Genomic DNA, 16,302 nt, shown 5'->3' on the forward strand with positions numbered 1-16,302 from the left:
ACTTTTAATCTGGGGGGCACCGACATCAAAGGGCACTTTGCAGAAATTCGATTGGACTCACGCAGCCTTATATTTAGTACCCTTTATAACTCTTATTGTATTATCTTATTTGCGTATACACATCACTCCATCAACGCCCCCCCCCCCCTCAAGGAAAATATGCATACTAGCACTGCAATATCCAATGTGCAAATTGGGAAACAAGGAACAAGTTTTCTTTTGAGACAAAATGAGGTGAAATCATGCTAGTTGCTAATGTAGGAATATTCCGAATTAGAGTTTATTTCTTGTTAATATCTTAACAAATTTTTCCATTCCAAATAGCTTTGAGTTTGACCCACAGAAATTCATTAGAAGTCAGGGGCGTAGCCAGGATTTGCAAAGTTGTATGCACGACTACCTGAGCGGAGCGCCACCATCGGTTTGGCGCGGAGCGTACAAGAAAAATGTTGGTTTTACAAACCCCTCAGATGGCCGGAAACGGCCCTTCTCGAGTGTTCATTCTGGTTCCCTGGCCTCTTGCTAACTTGAGACACCTCAAGTTTTATGTAGAAAAAGGGCACATTTTTAACCTGAGGAAAAGTGGGGGGGGGGGGGCACGTGCCCCTGTGCCCCCGGTTCCGCCGCCCTTGGGAGAAGTATAACATGATAAAACATGACTGTGGACCGACTAATTTTGTATTTGGCGATAAGGAATGAAAATTTCGCTGGCCTGGTGTATAACCCGCGGGCCGCCTATTGAGATCCAGGCAAGCATGCTCTGACCTGCATTGCATGCACACTTACCGCAGACAGTGATTGTAAATGAACAGCTCATTGAGTTTCCTGCCCGGTCCGTGGCCAAATACTTCACAGTATTATCCCCGATCGGAAAATTCCACGGAGGAGAGACAGAGGGGAAGACTTTGAGGTTCGGCAAAAGTCCCGTCGAGTCGGATGCGATTGGTTCATCCCAACTCACAGTAGCGTAATTCCTGTGAGGTAATACGTCAACTTCGATATCAGCAGGACATGTTACATTCGGCAAAGTTATGTCTGTTAAAAAAAAGGGGGGTATACACAAAAAGATGCTTAGAAAAACTTGTTATGATAGTCATGTCGCAACCCATGACTGTAGCTGTGGCGTACTGAGCCTTAAATTTTCCACCGGCCCAGTGATCAAACCGGCGGCACTGGGGCCATGAAAACAAGCTGTGTATTCGGCGAATCGGATGAAACTGGCATCGGCATTTTCTGTACCCCAACCTAACGGCCCTTATAGGCGCCTTGAACTCGGTGGTGTCTCGTTCTGAGCACGCCAACTATAGTACCACACGAATCCGCCCTTGGATTGAAACCTACATATCACCCGCATCCCACCTACCACATGTTTACCTTAGATCGATTTACCAGACGGAATCGTTAAATTAAAAGCTCTTACACTTAATTGGGTATGCCATAAATCAAAAAAATAATACCAATCTCTATGTACAGTATAAACGACCCTTATCATTAATACTTTCTCAATAACATAATATTATGTGTTAAACAGCGACAACTAACAATAAGAACATTAGAAAAGATTGTTATATCCTTACCAATACATTTAGATCTTAATACTCCATCCTGTATCGTCCACTGTCGGTCAGCACCACACCTGATCTTTCTGGCCCCAATCCTTGTGTACCCTTTGTAGCACACTGTCTTGCACTCGGTTTTATAAGGGACCATCCCTTCAGTACATCTCCTGGGTAGAACCCTGGCATGAGCGATTGGGTCCAATGCTTCACATTTTACAGCTGAAAAATATGACAAAACCAGAGACTTAGATTAGTCTTAATCAATAATATCGATGGCGAGATATATAGTTATTCGATCAGATGGCAGTTCATTGCAGTTGAGTTTACACCTGCAGCAAAACGATCCAGTGCATCAATGACCAAACACAAGAGAATTATGTTCACTTACAAAGAATTTCGTCATGGCGTTTTCATTTGATCAAGGTGATAGTTTGTAGAAAAGTGATGATTTACTCCCAAAACTAAAGGTATTTTAATATTATTAAGTAAAATATTTTCTAAGCAAAGTATAATAATCTACAAAATATGGCAGTGATCCAATGGCTTGCTGAAATTCGAGGAAAGAAAAAGAGTAATTATCATTTTATTTGGTTTGAACAGATGAAGCATTTACTCACCCAATTATAATTTCACCTATGGGAAATATACAAACTTGCTTGCCAAAATTGAGCAATTTAATCGTTTTTTAGAAAATGTTTACAAATCTTTTCAGGTTGATAATGTTCATCAGATGTAACTATATACTCACGTATGCAAGAAGCGCTTAGTCCGTCCCATTGTGCGATTGGAAGACACTTCCGGTCACGTGTTCCGACTAGGCTGTAACCAGGCTCACATCGTGATGTGCAGATTGTTCCTGACACAAACTGATTGTTCGTGCAATTCACGAAACCATTTTCAAGATTAGGGAAAGGATCACACATTTTCGCTTATGAAGAAAAAAAAAAAGGTTTAAAAAGTTACAGCTAAAATTGTAGGTTGATATGGTACTGCATTTATTCCCGAATTTCTTTCCCCAAAGTGCAAACTGATCAAGCCATGTACATTGGGTGCACTTATACGTTAGAGGATAAAATGTTGTTGGGTAAAAGAGGAAGTTTGACCGTGAGGGGGTGGGGGGGGAGAGGGAAGAGTTAACCATATTTATGTTGATGTCATCTCTACCACTAAACTTACCTACACACTGGAAATCAGTTCCAGTCCATTCACCTGACTCTGTGCATAAACGTATTATGTCACCGACTGGTTCGTACCCTTGATCACACGCAATTGCGCATGCGCTATTCACGGAATTATCACAGCTATTCGAGAAGAATTGTCCATGTTCCGGTCGAAGCAGACTAGGGCAGCGAATCTCTGAAAGTTAATATATAATGTCACAAACGACGTAAAGAGAGGGAACAACAGAAAAAAAGAACAACCTTTGTAAGTGAGGAAGAATTAATTTGAGTCCCTCTGTCTGATGACAATAACAACATCAGCCCAAGTTTTATGTGAATCTTTAGACGAGTCCTTTGTTTGACTACATTGACACTGAGATATACAACTACTCATATATATATATATATATATATATATATATATATATATATATATATATATATATATATATATATATATATATATCTATATAGTAATTTGTAGTAATTTGCATCTATCTTTACACTTAATCAACTTGTATATTTCCGCCCATGCGCAGTAATGTTGCGTGGTGAGAAATAAAAGGCTGCGAGAAAACGAAATCGCTGGAAAGAACAGTATTTCTAACTAAAGCTTACGTTCGCATCGCGTATTTCCATTTGCAGATCGAAAACCTTCTTCACAATAGCAATCACCGATTTCGTCACTCCCCGGCAGACTCTTTTGGTACTGGTCGGGACAGGGTTGGCACGTCCTGATACCACCTGGTTTTCTTTCGGGTTTGTAGGTCCCCATTGGGCAAGCTGTGAATTAATTACACAAAACAAGTTTTTAACGTATTTCTTACAATATCGACGACATTTCGGTATAAACAATAAAGATTTCACACCATCGTGGCGCGACTATTGATAGGATTTCATAACGAAAAGAATAGGTGATTTGTACTGGTAACAAGTTTAACTTGCTTCAAGTAATAAATATTTTCAAAATTAACAGTCCGAGTTTGAGATTGTGTGACCACTGTTTAACCTTGTGTAACATATTTTAAAAGACAAACTCCCCGAGATATTTTAACTTACGTTTACAGTCATTCCCTACTCCGTTCCCATAGTGACCTGCTGGACAGATACATTCGTACTGGCCAGTGTGGGTCCCACACCGACAAAGGGCTTCCTCGTGACAACAGTTAGTACCATCAATGCATAACGAACGACATTTACTCGGTTCCTCTGTCACGTAAGCGCCTTCCTCTAAATCTGAAATAAATCGAACGTGGAGTGTACGATAGAATTATAAAAGTATATAGGAACAAAAAGGGAATAAAAAACGTATTTTAAACATGATTTTCTCATGTTTAGACACGAAACACTCAGAAATCACCACCTTCCTTGCCTCATTTAGTGTCACGCTGTTCACCTCATGTCCTGACTTACATGACGTCATCTCGTCCTGTTCTGTTTAGTTTGCTGTTCCTTGCCGTGTCTTATTGAGGCGTCTCGTCATGTCCGTAGTCTTTCACGTCGTGTCGTCTCGTCATGTCACGAGTATGCGTTCTCTCTCTCTCGCGTGTCGTCTCGTCCAGTGCCATGGCCCCTATTCGTCCTCTCACATCGTTTCGTGTTGACACATTTCATCGTGATGTCTCTTCCTGTCTCCTGTCGCTCCTTTCCGTCTCGTGTCGTCCCGTCCTTTGTCTTATTGTTCGATATCGCGTCATGTCTTGCATCGTCTTACCGTATGTCTCGCGACACTATCTCTCTTCATGTCGCGTCGTGTTGTCTCGCTCTCTCACGCTAATTAGCTTCCTTTGGTGCCGTTGTGTATTTCGAGTCTTCCCGTATCGCGTCCTCTGATGACGTTCGTAGCCAGTCATGTATAGCGCCCGTGTCCTTTCATCCTGTCTAGCATATTATCCCTGTCGCCTCAGGTTGTGACATCTCGTCCTACATCATATTTTTTACGGCATCGTTTTCTCCCGTCTCTTATCAATTCATATGATTCTACCGATTATGTTTCCTACTGGGTAACCCTTAACCTACCATCAATGTTCTTACCCAAGTCTATAATTACTTACCTTCATGTAAAGCTCGTCTAGCCAGTGATTCAAATTCCTCGAAACTGCTTAAAATATAGCAATGTTCTATCAGTGGTTCTGATGACATATCCAATAACTCTTGAACGTTGCCATTCTTTATTCCAAAGGTAAAGATTTCGACTCCATCTCTCTGCAATGCTTTTGCAATATGTCTTGGATCGCCACCATTAGAGTAGCCGTCCGTAATCAGAAAGACAGCTTTGGTGGCGTTGGCCCTAGCAAACTTCAGTACGGACTAAAGGTAAGAAAAACATGTGATTAACACAGTTATAGCAATATATAAGGAGGTAGATTCTGTGTCGGTACAAATTATCAGACTATCCTATCCTATCGCTTCTCGGCCTTTTGGCTAAGATCATGTGTAGTATCTGTTCCCCTCGGGAATGGTGATACACACCTGACGATGATCACACAGTCACAGTCCCGATGCAAGGGGACTGGGGCTGAGAGCGGATCAGTCGTTTGGTAGTTTGGTTTTCGTGCCCAGGTTCTTTCCTGGGTGACTTTTTCTTAAAAAGTATCCTATCCTATCCAGTCCCGATGCAAGGGGACTGGGGCTGAGAGCGGATCAGTCGTTTGGTAGTTTGGTTTTCGTGCCCAGGTTCTTTCCTGGGTGACTTTTTCTTAAAAAGTATCCTATCCTATCCTATACACACCTGACGATGATCACACAGTCACAGTCCCGATGCAAGGGGACTGGGGCTGAGAGCGGATCAGTCGTTTGGTAGTTTGGTTTTCGTGCCCAGGTTCTTTCCTGGGTGACTTTTTCTTAAAAAGTATCCTATACGATCATGATTACACAGTCACAGTCCCGATGCAAGGGGACTGGGGCTGAGAGCGGATCAGTCGTTTGGTAGTTTGGTTTTCGTGCCCAGGTTCTTTCCTGGGTGACTTTTTCTTAAAAAGTATCCTATACGATTATGTGTAGTATCTGCTCCCTTCGGGAATGGTGATGCACACCTGACGATGATCACACAGTCACAGTCCCGATGCAAGGGGACTGGGGTTAGAAGCGGATCAGTCGTTCAGTAGTTTGGTTTCGTGTCCAGGGTCTTTCCTGGGCGACTTTTTCTTAAAAAGTATCCTATACGGCACACAGTCACAGTCCTGATGCAAGGGGACTGGGGCTGAGAGCGGATCAGTCGTTTGGTAGTTTGTTTTTCGTGCCCAGGTTCTTTCCTGGGTGACTTTTTCTTAAAAAGTATCCTATACGGCCTGGTGATGCACACCTGACGATGATCACACAGTCACAGTCCCGATGCAAGGTGACTGGGGTTGGAAGCGGATCAGTCGTTCAGTAGTTTGGTTTTCGTGCCCAGGTTCTTTCCTGGGCGACTTTTTCTTAAAAAGTATCCTATACGGCACACAGTCACAGTCCTGATGCAAGGGGACTGGGGCTGAGAGCGGATCAGTCGTTTGGTAGTTTGTTTTTCGTGCCCAGGTTCTTTCCTGGGTGACTTTTTCTTAAAAAGTATCCTATACGGCCTGGTGATGCACACCTGACGATGATCACACAGTCACAGTCCCGATGCAAGGTGACTGGGGTTGGAAGCGGATCAGTCGTTCAGTAGTTTGGTTTTCGTGCCCAGGTTCTTTCCTGGGCGACTTTTTCTTAAAAAGTATCCTATGCAAACATGCGATGAATGACTTTTACGAAAAGTGGATTTTATGTTTTATGCAGTTGTGCTGTCTAGGGTAGGGAATGAGATCGGGACAATTATTTTCACCTGGTCCCCCTCTTGAAAGTCTCCTTTTTTTTTTGCTTAAGAATGTTACAAAAATGAGAACCCATTATTCGTTACCCAATATCTTACCGCACCCCTAATTAACCCTTGTCCCGGGACTGCAACCGCCCCGAACAACTGTCTCGTCGTGTTTGAGAGTTTAAATGATAGTGCATCATGATAATGTTTCTGAGTTACTATAGTGCATTGCCTTACATACTTGTTTACAAACATATTAAGAAAGGACAGTGTATCATGGACGTGTCTCGTTATTACTGTTGTATACGGTACTAAAACACTACTTGATGATAGTGCTGTTGAATCACTGTACTATAACTACTAAAATGGCAGTGTAACTATACACTACTTTATGCGTGTAAGTGTTTCTGCGTTAATGTAGTGTTATAATTCTTATGAACACAACATTTGCGTATTTACATCAAGACTGTGTGTGCTGAGCTATTGCTAACTTGATTGTGTACCATTGAAAGTGTTGCTTCATTACTGTATAAAATAACAGTGTAGCGTGATGGTGTTGCTGCGTTAATGTAGTGTTATAATTCTTATTAACACAATATTGGCGTTCTTACATCATGACACATGTGTGTACTGAGCTATCAAAAACTTGATTGTGTTCCATGGAAAGTGTTGCTTCATTACTGTATAAAGTAACAGTGTAGCGTGATGGTGTTGCTGCGTTAATGTAGTGTTATAATTCTTATTAACACAACATTTGCGTATTTACATCAAGACTGTATGTACTGAGCTATTGCAAACTTGATTGTGTACCATGGCAAGTGTTGCTTCATTATTGTATAAAGTAACAGTGCAGCGTGCTGGTGTTTCTGCAATACTGTGGTATTCCTTCCATGACAGTGCTTCAATCATTACTGTAAACAGGTTACTACAAAATAGTTCACTGTATCTATATATTCACGTAGGTTTAACAACGTAGTTGATTTAGTTATAACAACTTAACTAGAACATCGATTAACATTTACATTTTGGCCTTCCCCGAAGGGCTCACTTTATCATCAATTTATCCTTCAAGGAGTACTTTATAAAATGTGTTTTTTTTAAGTTTTGATATATTGAAAGCCGGAACAGCTAGAGAAACATTATCTTAGCACCCAAGTTTCTTTTCCTGTTTTCTTTTCTTGGAAGATTGCATATCAAGCCTACAATTCTGCATAAAGATACTCTTAAATAAGTCGGTCAGCGTAGGTAAACACTTTCTTCAAGTGATAACTCCCCCCCCCCCCCAAAAAAAAAAGAGCAAAAAGGACAAAATTATTTCTTGAAGGAAAGAATGCAGACAGACATTAGGAGCCACAAACATTGATAGCTTAAAATTGGGCCACAGTAAACTGTGATATATACTATACAATGTAAGACAAGAATAACCCTAGCTCCATTAAACGCATCCTGTTGTGGAAGTGAAGGTTCATTCCGTGATATCGTTATACATGTATTAAGCACCATATCTGATAGTTGCTTCCTGTAGATAAAAACAGCTTGTTTTTACTAGCTTTGGGTTCTGTTCCGTCACAGAAGACAAGAAATGACTGTCATTGTCTAATTTTCTTTCTGTCTTTTTTTTCTATTTCAAAAGTACGAACTAACTTTAGCCAGTTTAAACAAATCGTTTTCCCTTTCTTTTACAATATTGATGCCAATTATTACGAAACATTGTTCGTCATTGGTGCAGCAATCTTTGATTAGAATCAGTATTTTGTTGCGTGCAGGGATCTTCTGATTGAAAACTTAAAGGGGGAGGACGTTATAATGGAAAGACAAAAATAGGTTATAAAGATCTAAAGTCGTATCATATTGCATTTATTTATTTAAGAGATCTAGTTCATAACGTAAGTGAAGACGTCTATCATTGATGATACGTGATTGGCCGTTTCAAATAATAACAAATGAAAGTTAAAGGGATTGTCCTTTGACAGAAAACGCACCATTAAACCTTTCGCATCAAATGGGTGTGAAGTACATTCCGATAGCACATTTTGTAAGTAATAAAAAAATATGTAAAAATATATAAAACTATATAGAATATATATTAATATATTTTATTATAGGCCTATATAAAACAATAATTTTAGAATATATATATTTATATATTTTATTATAGGCCTATATAAAAAATAATTAAACAAATTAATTAAACAAAGTGTAAAAATATATCTTTTTGTGTATGTGTGTGAGTTATAGTATAGAATAAAATGCGTATCAACAGTCCAAGTAATCAGTAGAGATTCTCTTGGTAATGGACGAATGGTATTTCCAAATTTAAGATAACCGTGAAGACAGAGAAATTTAAATTTTGATGGAACCTAAGTTAGGTTAATGGGAATGATGTTGACTTATAAACGAATTCATTGCATTTTGTTACATAAAGAGTAACAATGTTTGCACATATAAGTAACAATTCAAATGACAACGCTTTTTAGAATTTATATAATAAATTGTTTTTGGCGGCGGGGGGGGGGGGGGGTGGGGTTATCAGTGATGACTCGGAAAGCAGAAATGATCTCAACGTATCCCAAACAGTACAACGACATTCCTATAGCAAACCCGCAGTCTGATCCAGCCAGCCATCTTGTAACATGACTGTGAACACATGCGATATGTACATGAGCCCTGCTACAAGAACTGTGAACACGTCATCATGCCAAACTTGTCCCCATTTTCTCACTCTTCTTTCGTTACATCAGGACTGTCTACATGTAACCATACCACACCATTGGCGGGAGATCCTGAGTCAGGTGGGGGGGGGGGGATTGGGGTGGGCGAGGAGGGCACATGGTCACGTGAAAACCTGAACAATTAGCAGCCCAATCCTCTCTGGCCAGCACAATGCCAGACTCTATAAGGAAACTAAGCTTGTGATCATGCTACACTAACCCTGCCCTCAATCCAAACCCTTACATCAAAACAGGATTGCAGCTGTATGCGAGGATGGATAAATGACACTTTCCTCCTCTTTGCCACTACACACAAAATTATACCTTTTAGCATCTGCAAAACTTGACCCAGTGATATATGAACTGAAGCATAACTTGCGAAACCGTACTTATGTATTCCGTCAGTAAACGATATGAGGTATACTTTGTTCCGTGTTTGTTAATTCTTTTACAGATTTAGCAAAATTACTGGAACATTTGAGATATGTCTGACGTTTCTCCATCAACATTCGACGTCTCGGGATCAGTGACTCGACTATATTCATTGAATTTCTTAGAAACCTTCGTTATAATATGACAAGTTCCCTTATGGACATACACTTTTAAGTTATAAGTCTTTCTACAACAGGTGCAAAGTGTCCTCGAGTTTTGTCATAATTGGAGGAAACGGGACATGTAAAACAGCTTGACATACGTCACTTTGGCATTATTATTGTCATGTTGTGAGACCTTCGATAAACATCATTGCATATATATATATATATATATATATATATATATATATATATATATATATATATATATATATATATATATATATATATATATATATATATATATATATATATATATATATATATATATACATATATGCAATGATGTTTATTGAAGGTCTCACAACATGACAATAGTAATGACAAATATAAAAGAAAACGGCATATATATAAGAAAACGGCATGTGACAATGATCGTCCAATCAATGCACGAGAAACCGACAAAAGTCAATTTGAATGGACATATGTCGATTTCTTGCAAATATATATATATATATGTATATATATATATATATATTTATATATATATATATATATATATATATATATATATATATAAAAGAAAACGGCATATATATAAGAAAACGGCATGTGACAATGATCGTCCAATCAATGCACGAGAAACCGACAAAACTCAATTTGAATGGACATATGTCGATTTCTTGAAATCGGAGCACTAGAAAACGGCAGGTGACCATGGTGGTCAAATGAGAGCACAAGAAACCGACTCATATGTCTAATCAATTCGATATAATTATGTCAATTTTTTCTACATATGCCGATTTCTTTCAATCAGAGCACGAGAAACCAACATATGTCGATTTCATTCGAAATATGTCGATATCAGGACTTATGGCACATTACGCGCACCATAGGAGTACAGGTAAACTATGCAAGAAAACAAGATTACGGACTTACTACAAGTCTGCAACACACAGAGCATCTCTCCGGGAAGAACCGGCTTCCGTCATAAATTTGGTCAAAACAAACTAGACAGATATATTTCACAATGTAAAGATTTACAGAAGAAACGGATAATTCTCACCATAAAATTGTTTTCAGCACACTTTTCTCATAGGCAATAACTTATCAATATGGATGGATTATACTTTAAAGGGGGTGTGTGTAGTCATCTTTCTATAGCCCAAATAAACTCAAGGTGTGTATATGGAGGGGTTGATACGCGTATTAAAAGAATTAAATGCTTCGTTGGTTTATCTATACACTCTATAGTTGAAAGCAGCTTTGTTAGCTGATATTCAGAAATCTGTTTATGTTCTTTTTTATTCTTAAATCCCTTTAAAATGTAGTTTGTAAACCTGGTTAATATCAACTCTTTTTCTACATAATGAAATAAAGCTCCCCCAACCCCCCCCCCCAAAAAAAAAAAATAAGGGGAAATTTTCCGAAATTTCTATTTACATGACTTTAATATACTGATCTGAAAGAAAACTATTTAGGTGAAAAACGATTAGTGACTTTCGTCTTGAAATCATTCAATCCTTTGCTCATTAACATTCAAAAATCGGAGAGTGTCTTTGTTTTATCAATTGCAAAATTGTATTTTGGGTGAAACAATGAAGATTTGGGTTAACTTGTTGAACGAACGCAAACAAGTTGCTCCTATAGGAAGATATATCTACATCTATAGTTGTGCAGTCTGAGTATTTGAGTCTGTGTATAGCTAAGTGCAGTACTCTCTGACTACTGTTTGATATGTTAGATATTGATAATCAATTATGGTAACAGGAAAACCAAGAGATCTGGATAAGGTTCAATTTACGGTGAAGGTCAAAGTCGCTGATAAAGTTTACGGATTGAGGGGATAGGTATAGTTCAGTCATCTTTTCAGAATATCACTATTTGGTTTTTCTTCTGAGGAATTAATTGGTGAGCATTGATCGACAGCAAACGGCTTCGCTCTAAGCATCATCTTACCACGGTCTAGCATATTAACTAAAGCGACTGGTCACGTCATTCGTACACCATCAAGTTTCTCTCTAGTGATAGTATCTACCGTGCTACCTAATTCGATGTCACATATATTCCGTTATTTAGTTTCTTTTCCGAATGACTCAAGAAATAGAGAATTCATATAGAGCTGACGTATACCGTCAACATATTGCCATTGAATAGCTTATGTTTATATGTCTTCCATGCGGTCAGTATACAGTGAACGGGATAAACAACTGCCTGTCATGTTTTTGCATGACTAATTGTTTGAGTACCAACATGCCTATATTATAATCTCATATGTGATTTCACTAACCAACGATTTTTCTAGTTGACAAACGCCTGCCCAATTCAGCACCAATTCTGGCCTTTTCTTCGTGCCTTTTCTCCAATATTACGAGATTTGGCTTTGCGCCAAGTGCAGTTTAGACGAAGTAACGGTGAAGGGCGCCAGCTCTCACTCTTGAGCCGGTGCCCCTGCAACCCTAGCTACCCCCACTTTTACTGCAGTCAGTTACCAGAGCATCCAGCAACTAAGTCATTTCCTTTCGTGGGCATGCGCATTGCAAGGAATCCTGAACAATCAGAAGTTACGAATGAAGAATAGGTCTTGGGAATGGGTCGGTGGTGTTGGGTACGTGGGTGCTATGCTTGCGTGTCTGTGAGGCAGGGTAGGGGACTGGGGTAAGGATGGTTCGGGTAGTACCATACTCTTAGTAAAATTGTATTTGGAAAAAAAGTTTAATCAGTAACCAGTTACTTTAAGCCAACGATCTTTGATACTTATGGCAATAAGATCACGAAGAGAAACTGAACAAACAAATATCGAGGCTCACTCAAGCGCTTATAATTTATTACCTGAGAGTTAACCGTTCCTATCGTCAGATCTCGTACATAGACTACAGTAAAATCACTACATCCCTTTAATATAAAAACAAACCGGTCCGTTTTCTTGTCAATACATATTTGTATTGCTATGAATTACTCGCACCATGTTTGGTGAAAGTGACACGTAAAGGGTAAAATGTCAAAGAAAAACAACACAACTGTCACAAAACTCGTAAAATATGTCGCTTTTCTTTACAGGTGAATTTCGGAATTTACTTTCTTTTTTATGACATTACATCAGCCTTCTGTCAAAACCATTGCTTTGAAATATATCTATCCTTCTTCTTTTTTGTTCTCGTCTTTTTCTTCTGTTTCTGATTTTTCTTGCTTTCGGGGAACGCAAAATGTATTTGCGACTACGATCGCATGCATCGTTGCCAATACTACATCGAAACTGTTACAGGTATAAGGCATCTAGAGTTCATGACGCAAAAATGTAATCTTATACATAAAATGATCCTTCTTACGTAAACAGTGCGTTTAATACGAGTAAATAGATTTATTACCCCTTGGGAGTCACGAGTAGCGATCGAAAGTTATAAACTTTATAGTTCTGATTGTGGGTGGGGTGGGGACGCGGGGGTTATGTGTGTGTGTGGGGGGGGGGGGCTACAATTATTTAGGGTGGGGTGTAAGTGGATACAAACAACGGGAAGTACCTGACCGATGCCATGTGTTAATATTGGCGCAGTTTACAACTTAGCCCCCACATATAGCAGGTTTATCGATTTGATATAATTACCCTATACATTTCATAGAATAGGCCCTTCTTATCGAAACGTCATGACTTTTCTCTATACACAAAGACTACAAACGAACAATGTGCATAACAGTTATATAATATTTCATCAAGCACTCACAATGGGATACACTCACCTGTGCTTCCAGGAAGGCACCCTTTGTATAGGTTCCTCCACCAACGTACGTGATCGTAGGTAAATCGTCATTCAGTAAGGAACATTTGTGTTGTTCCGTAGATGGGTTCCGTAACTGATCGACGACCGCGTGTACTCTATGCGATGACGAAAACGTAATGATTGCCACTCTCGCCGCCCAGTGCGCCACCGTAAAATCTGCCAACAATTTCTTCACAAACTTAATTTCGTTGAAGAAGTTATCCCTTCCTACACTTGCAGAGCTATCAACGAGGAAGACCAACTCTACTTGATTACCTGGCACGGTTCTTAATTTATGGACATGTTTTTTAAGGAGGGCCCCCAGGACCTCCGTTTTGGAACTACTGTTGGTCTTTGTGCCGACGTCGGCATGTCTCCAAAGTGTTTGGTAGTAGTCCAGTTCTAGTTCTCTCTGACTGATCGGATTGTAACCAATCAATTGAGCTAGATGATCGTCTAACCCCAGGATTGGCCGCGATTCGGCTACCGAGGACGCCGTCTGATTGGTGTCCCCTATCGTCTGCACCGTTCTGTCCAAAGATGAAAATGGCGGTAAACTGAATCCGAATGAAAAGGAAAACAGAGATAAAGAAAGAAGGAATGTCAGAATACGACGCCAGCCCGCCATTTTGAAATAATCCAAGAGATCACCAAAATAATTGTGAATATTTCATAATATCAAGTATTATATTTTGCAGACTACACGTCTACGAAGTAAACCCGATCACAAAGGCTCCCTTAGTTTCCTCCATAACACCGTTGCATAGTATACACCTATCGTTGACTGTTGATTGTAGAACTTTTTCTCCTCCGTTCGTCAGCGCATCGAGGACTCACGTGGTGATCCAAGCGACTCATTAGCTCAATCGTGTTCTAAATTCAAAATATGATCCTTAAGTAGAGAATAATTGAAGCTATTCATAGCATTTCTTTTTTTATTTAAATATATTCTCTTCAAAATAATCGCTGTTCTATGTCAATGTTTAGAAGACAAACACCTGAGAAACGCCACGGCTGCGACAAGGTTTAGGCATATTGGAGGGATATTTCACCTGTGCACCCCGTTGGCTCTGTAAATAAACACTGCGTGAAGTCACATTGTGCCTACAATGAGGTAGCTGGCGGAAAATTGTCCTTTTCGTTCACGTTTTGCCTTCGATCTCGTTCGTAGATTTGTTGGAAGCAGTTATGCGACTTATAAGCTTGGTCAACTGTAAATGAGACCTCTTTCACCGTGAAAATCTACTATGATAATGTAAACCGGACGACCGTACATGCAGCAACCTCCGGTAGTTGTTAGATTAATCAGGTGTACACAAGGGTTATCGTGATGTAGGATACCAGTACATAAAGTGTACTATAGTCAAAGAGTGGTAAAAGAACAACGGTAAAACAACATTTCAATTAGGATATAAGATAGGTCAGAGTGTGACAAGGATTCAGTACACTTGATTAAACATTAGCATGTATGCACTATGAAAGATCTTTATATAACAAAAAAAAAAAAACATGACATAAAAAGAAGATGGCGCTCAAAGGTTATTATGTCATAAAACTATTCTATTGACTATATGTCAATTTTCAATATACCAATGTGTATGCCTACAATATTGACACTATATAAGGGCCATAGGCGTAGGAGACCAATTTTATTTGGGGGGGGGGGGGGCTGTAACGACTTGCCCGAAAAATATAACCAAAACCATCTTAATGTGCACATCAAATAGGCATGAATCGGTTATTACATCGCATGGCAATAACATACAATCATTTGCCGTGTTATTACCCTTCCATGTTGGTTAGAATTATTGGAGAATTCGGTACCATAATAATGATAATTATAATATAAGTTTAACCATTGAAAAACACGTTGCAAATTATATTTCTTTCAGTAGGTGCCCGAAAAATTCTCAGCATATTGCCCGAATTTTTTCAAAAATATTTGGTTGGGGGGTGGGGGCTGCAGCCCCCCAGCCCCCCGCCTCCTACGCCTGTGATAAGGGCATATACATACACAACTAGTCATAGGCGTAGGAGCCTGATTTGATTTGGGGGGGCTGTAACGACTTGCCCGAAAAATATTACCAAAATTTTTCGCGCGCTACGCGCGCGTTTAACATCTTAATGTGCTATCATATAGCCTTTCATCGGTTATTACATCACATGACGATAACCGATGAACGCATATATGATATGCACAATAAGATGTTAAGCGCGCGCGGAACGCGCGAAAAATTTGGGTTGTATTTTCCCTCTTATTACCATTCCATATTGGTTATAACTATTGGGGAAGTCGTCACAATAATAACGATAATAATAATTTCAGTTTAACCATTGAAAAACACATTGCAAATTATTATTCTTTCCGTAGGTGCCCGAAAAATTCTCAGCATATTGCCCGAATTTTCACCCCCCCCCAAAAAAAAAATTGAAAAACACATTGCAAACTTTTCTTCTTTCAGTAGGTGCCCGAAAAATTCTCAGCATATTGCCCGAATTTTCACCAAAAATTTTGTTTGGGGGGGGGGGCTGCAGCCCCCCAGCCCCCCCCCGCCTCCTACGCCTATGCAACTAGTGACAATACATACACAAAAGTGACAATTTATGTCAGCTAAAAAGACGCTCTTTATTCCAAGTATACACCGAGTTGAGGGACTCAACTGAAGAACATTTTGACTCGAGCTTCCATGGTGTGATTTTGATTTCCTTGTTAAGGATCATGGGACGAGTCTTTTAAGTCCACATAGGATATTCACTACTTCTGTTAGTCATGAAATGATGGCAACAGGCGGCAAACGTATCG

At 39.5% G+C, this 16,302-nt stretch overlaps 1 protein-coding gene and 1 pseudogene across 1 annotated transcript in view; one reads left to right on the top strand and one right to left on the bottom strand.

The window, feature by feature from the left end:
* Positions 1–14,929, bottom strand: part of LOC139982245 (sushi, von Willebrand factor type A, EGF and pentraxin domain-containing protein 1-like) — a 41,236-nt gene extending 26,307 nt beyond the window's left edge. The window contains exons 1-8 of the mRNA XM_071994901.1: positions 13,480–14,929; positions 4,774–5,029; positions 3,779–3,955; positions 3,338–3,502; positions 2,736–2,915; positions 2,308–2,487; positions 1,578–1,778; positions 787–1,035 (exon numbers count right to left, since the gene is read on the bottom strand). Coding sequence (XP_071851002.1) covers positions 787–1,035; positions 1,578–1,778; positions 2,308–2,487; positions 2,736–2,915; positions 3,338–3,502; positions 3,779–3,955; positions 4,774–5,029; positions 13,480–14,127 — 2,056 coding nt within the window. The 5' untranslated portion in view covers positions 14,128–14,929. The remainder of the gene's footprint in view (positions 1–786; positions 1,036–1,577; positions 1,779–2,307; positions 2,488–2,735; positions 2,916–3,337; positions 3,503–3,778; positions 3,956–4,773; positions 5,030–13,479) is intronic.
* Positions 5,124–5,196, top strand: LOC139957780 (U2 spliceosomal RNA; annotated as a pseudogene).
* Positions 14,930–16,302: the final 1,373 nt, after the last annotated feature.

The sequence above is a fragment of the Apostichopus japonicus genome, chromosome 2 (genome assembly GCF_037975245.1).
Source record: "Apostichopus japonicus isolate 1M-3 chromosome 2, ASM3797524v1, whole genome shotgun sequence".
NCBI lineage: Eukaryota > Metazoa > Echinodermata > Holothuroidea > Aspidochirotida > Stichopodidae > Apostichopus > Apostichopus japonicus.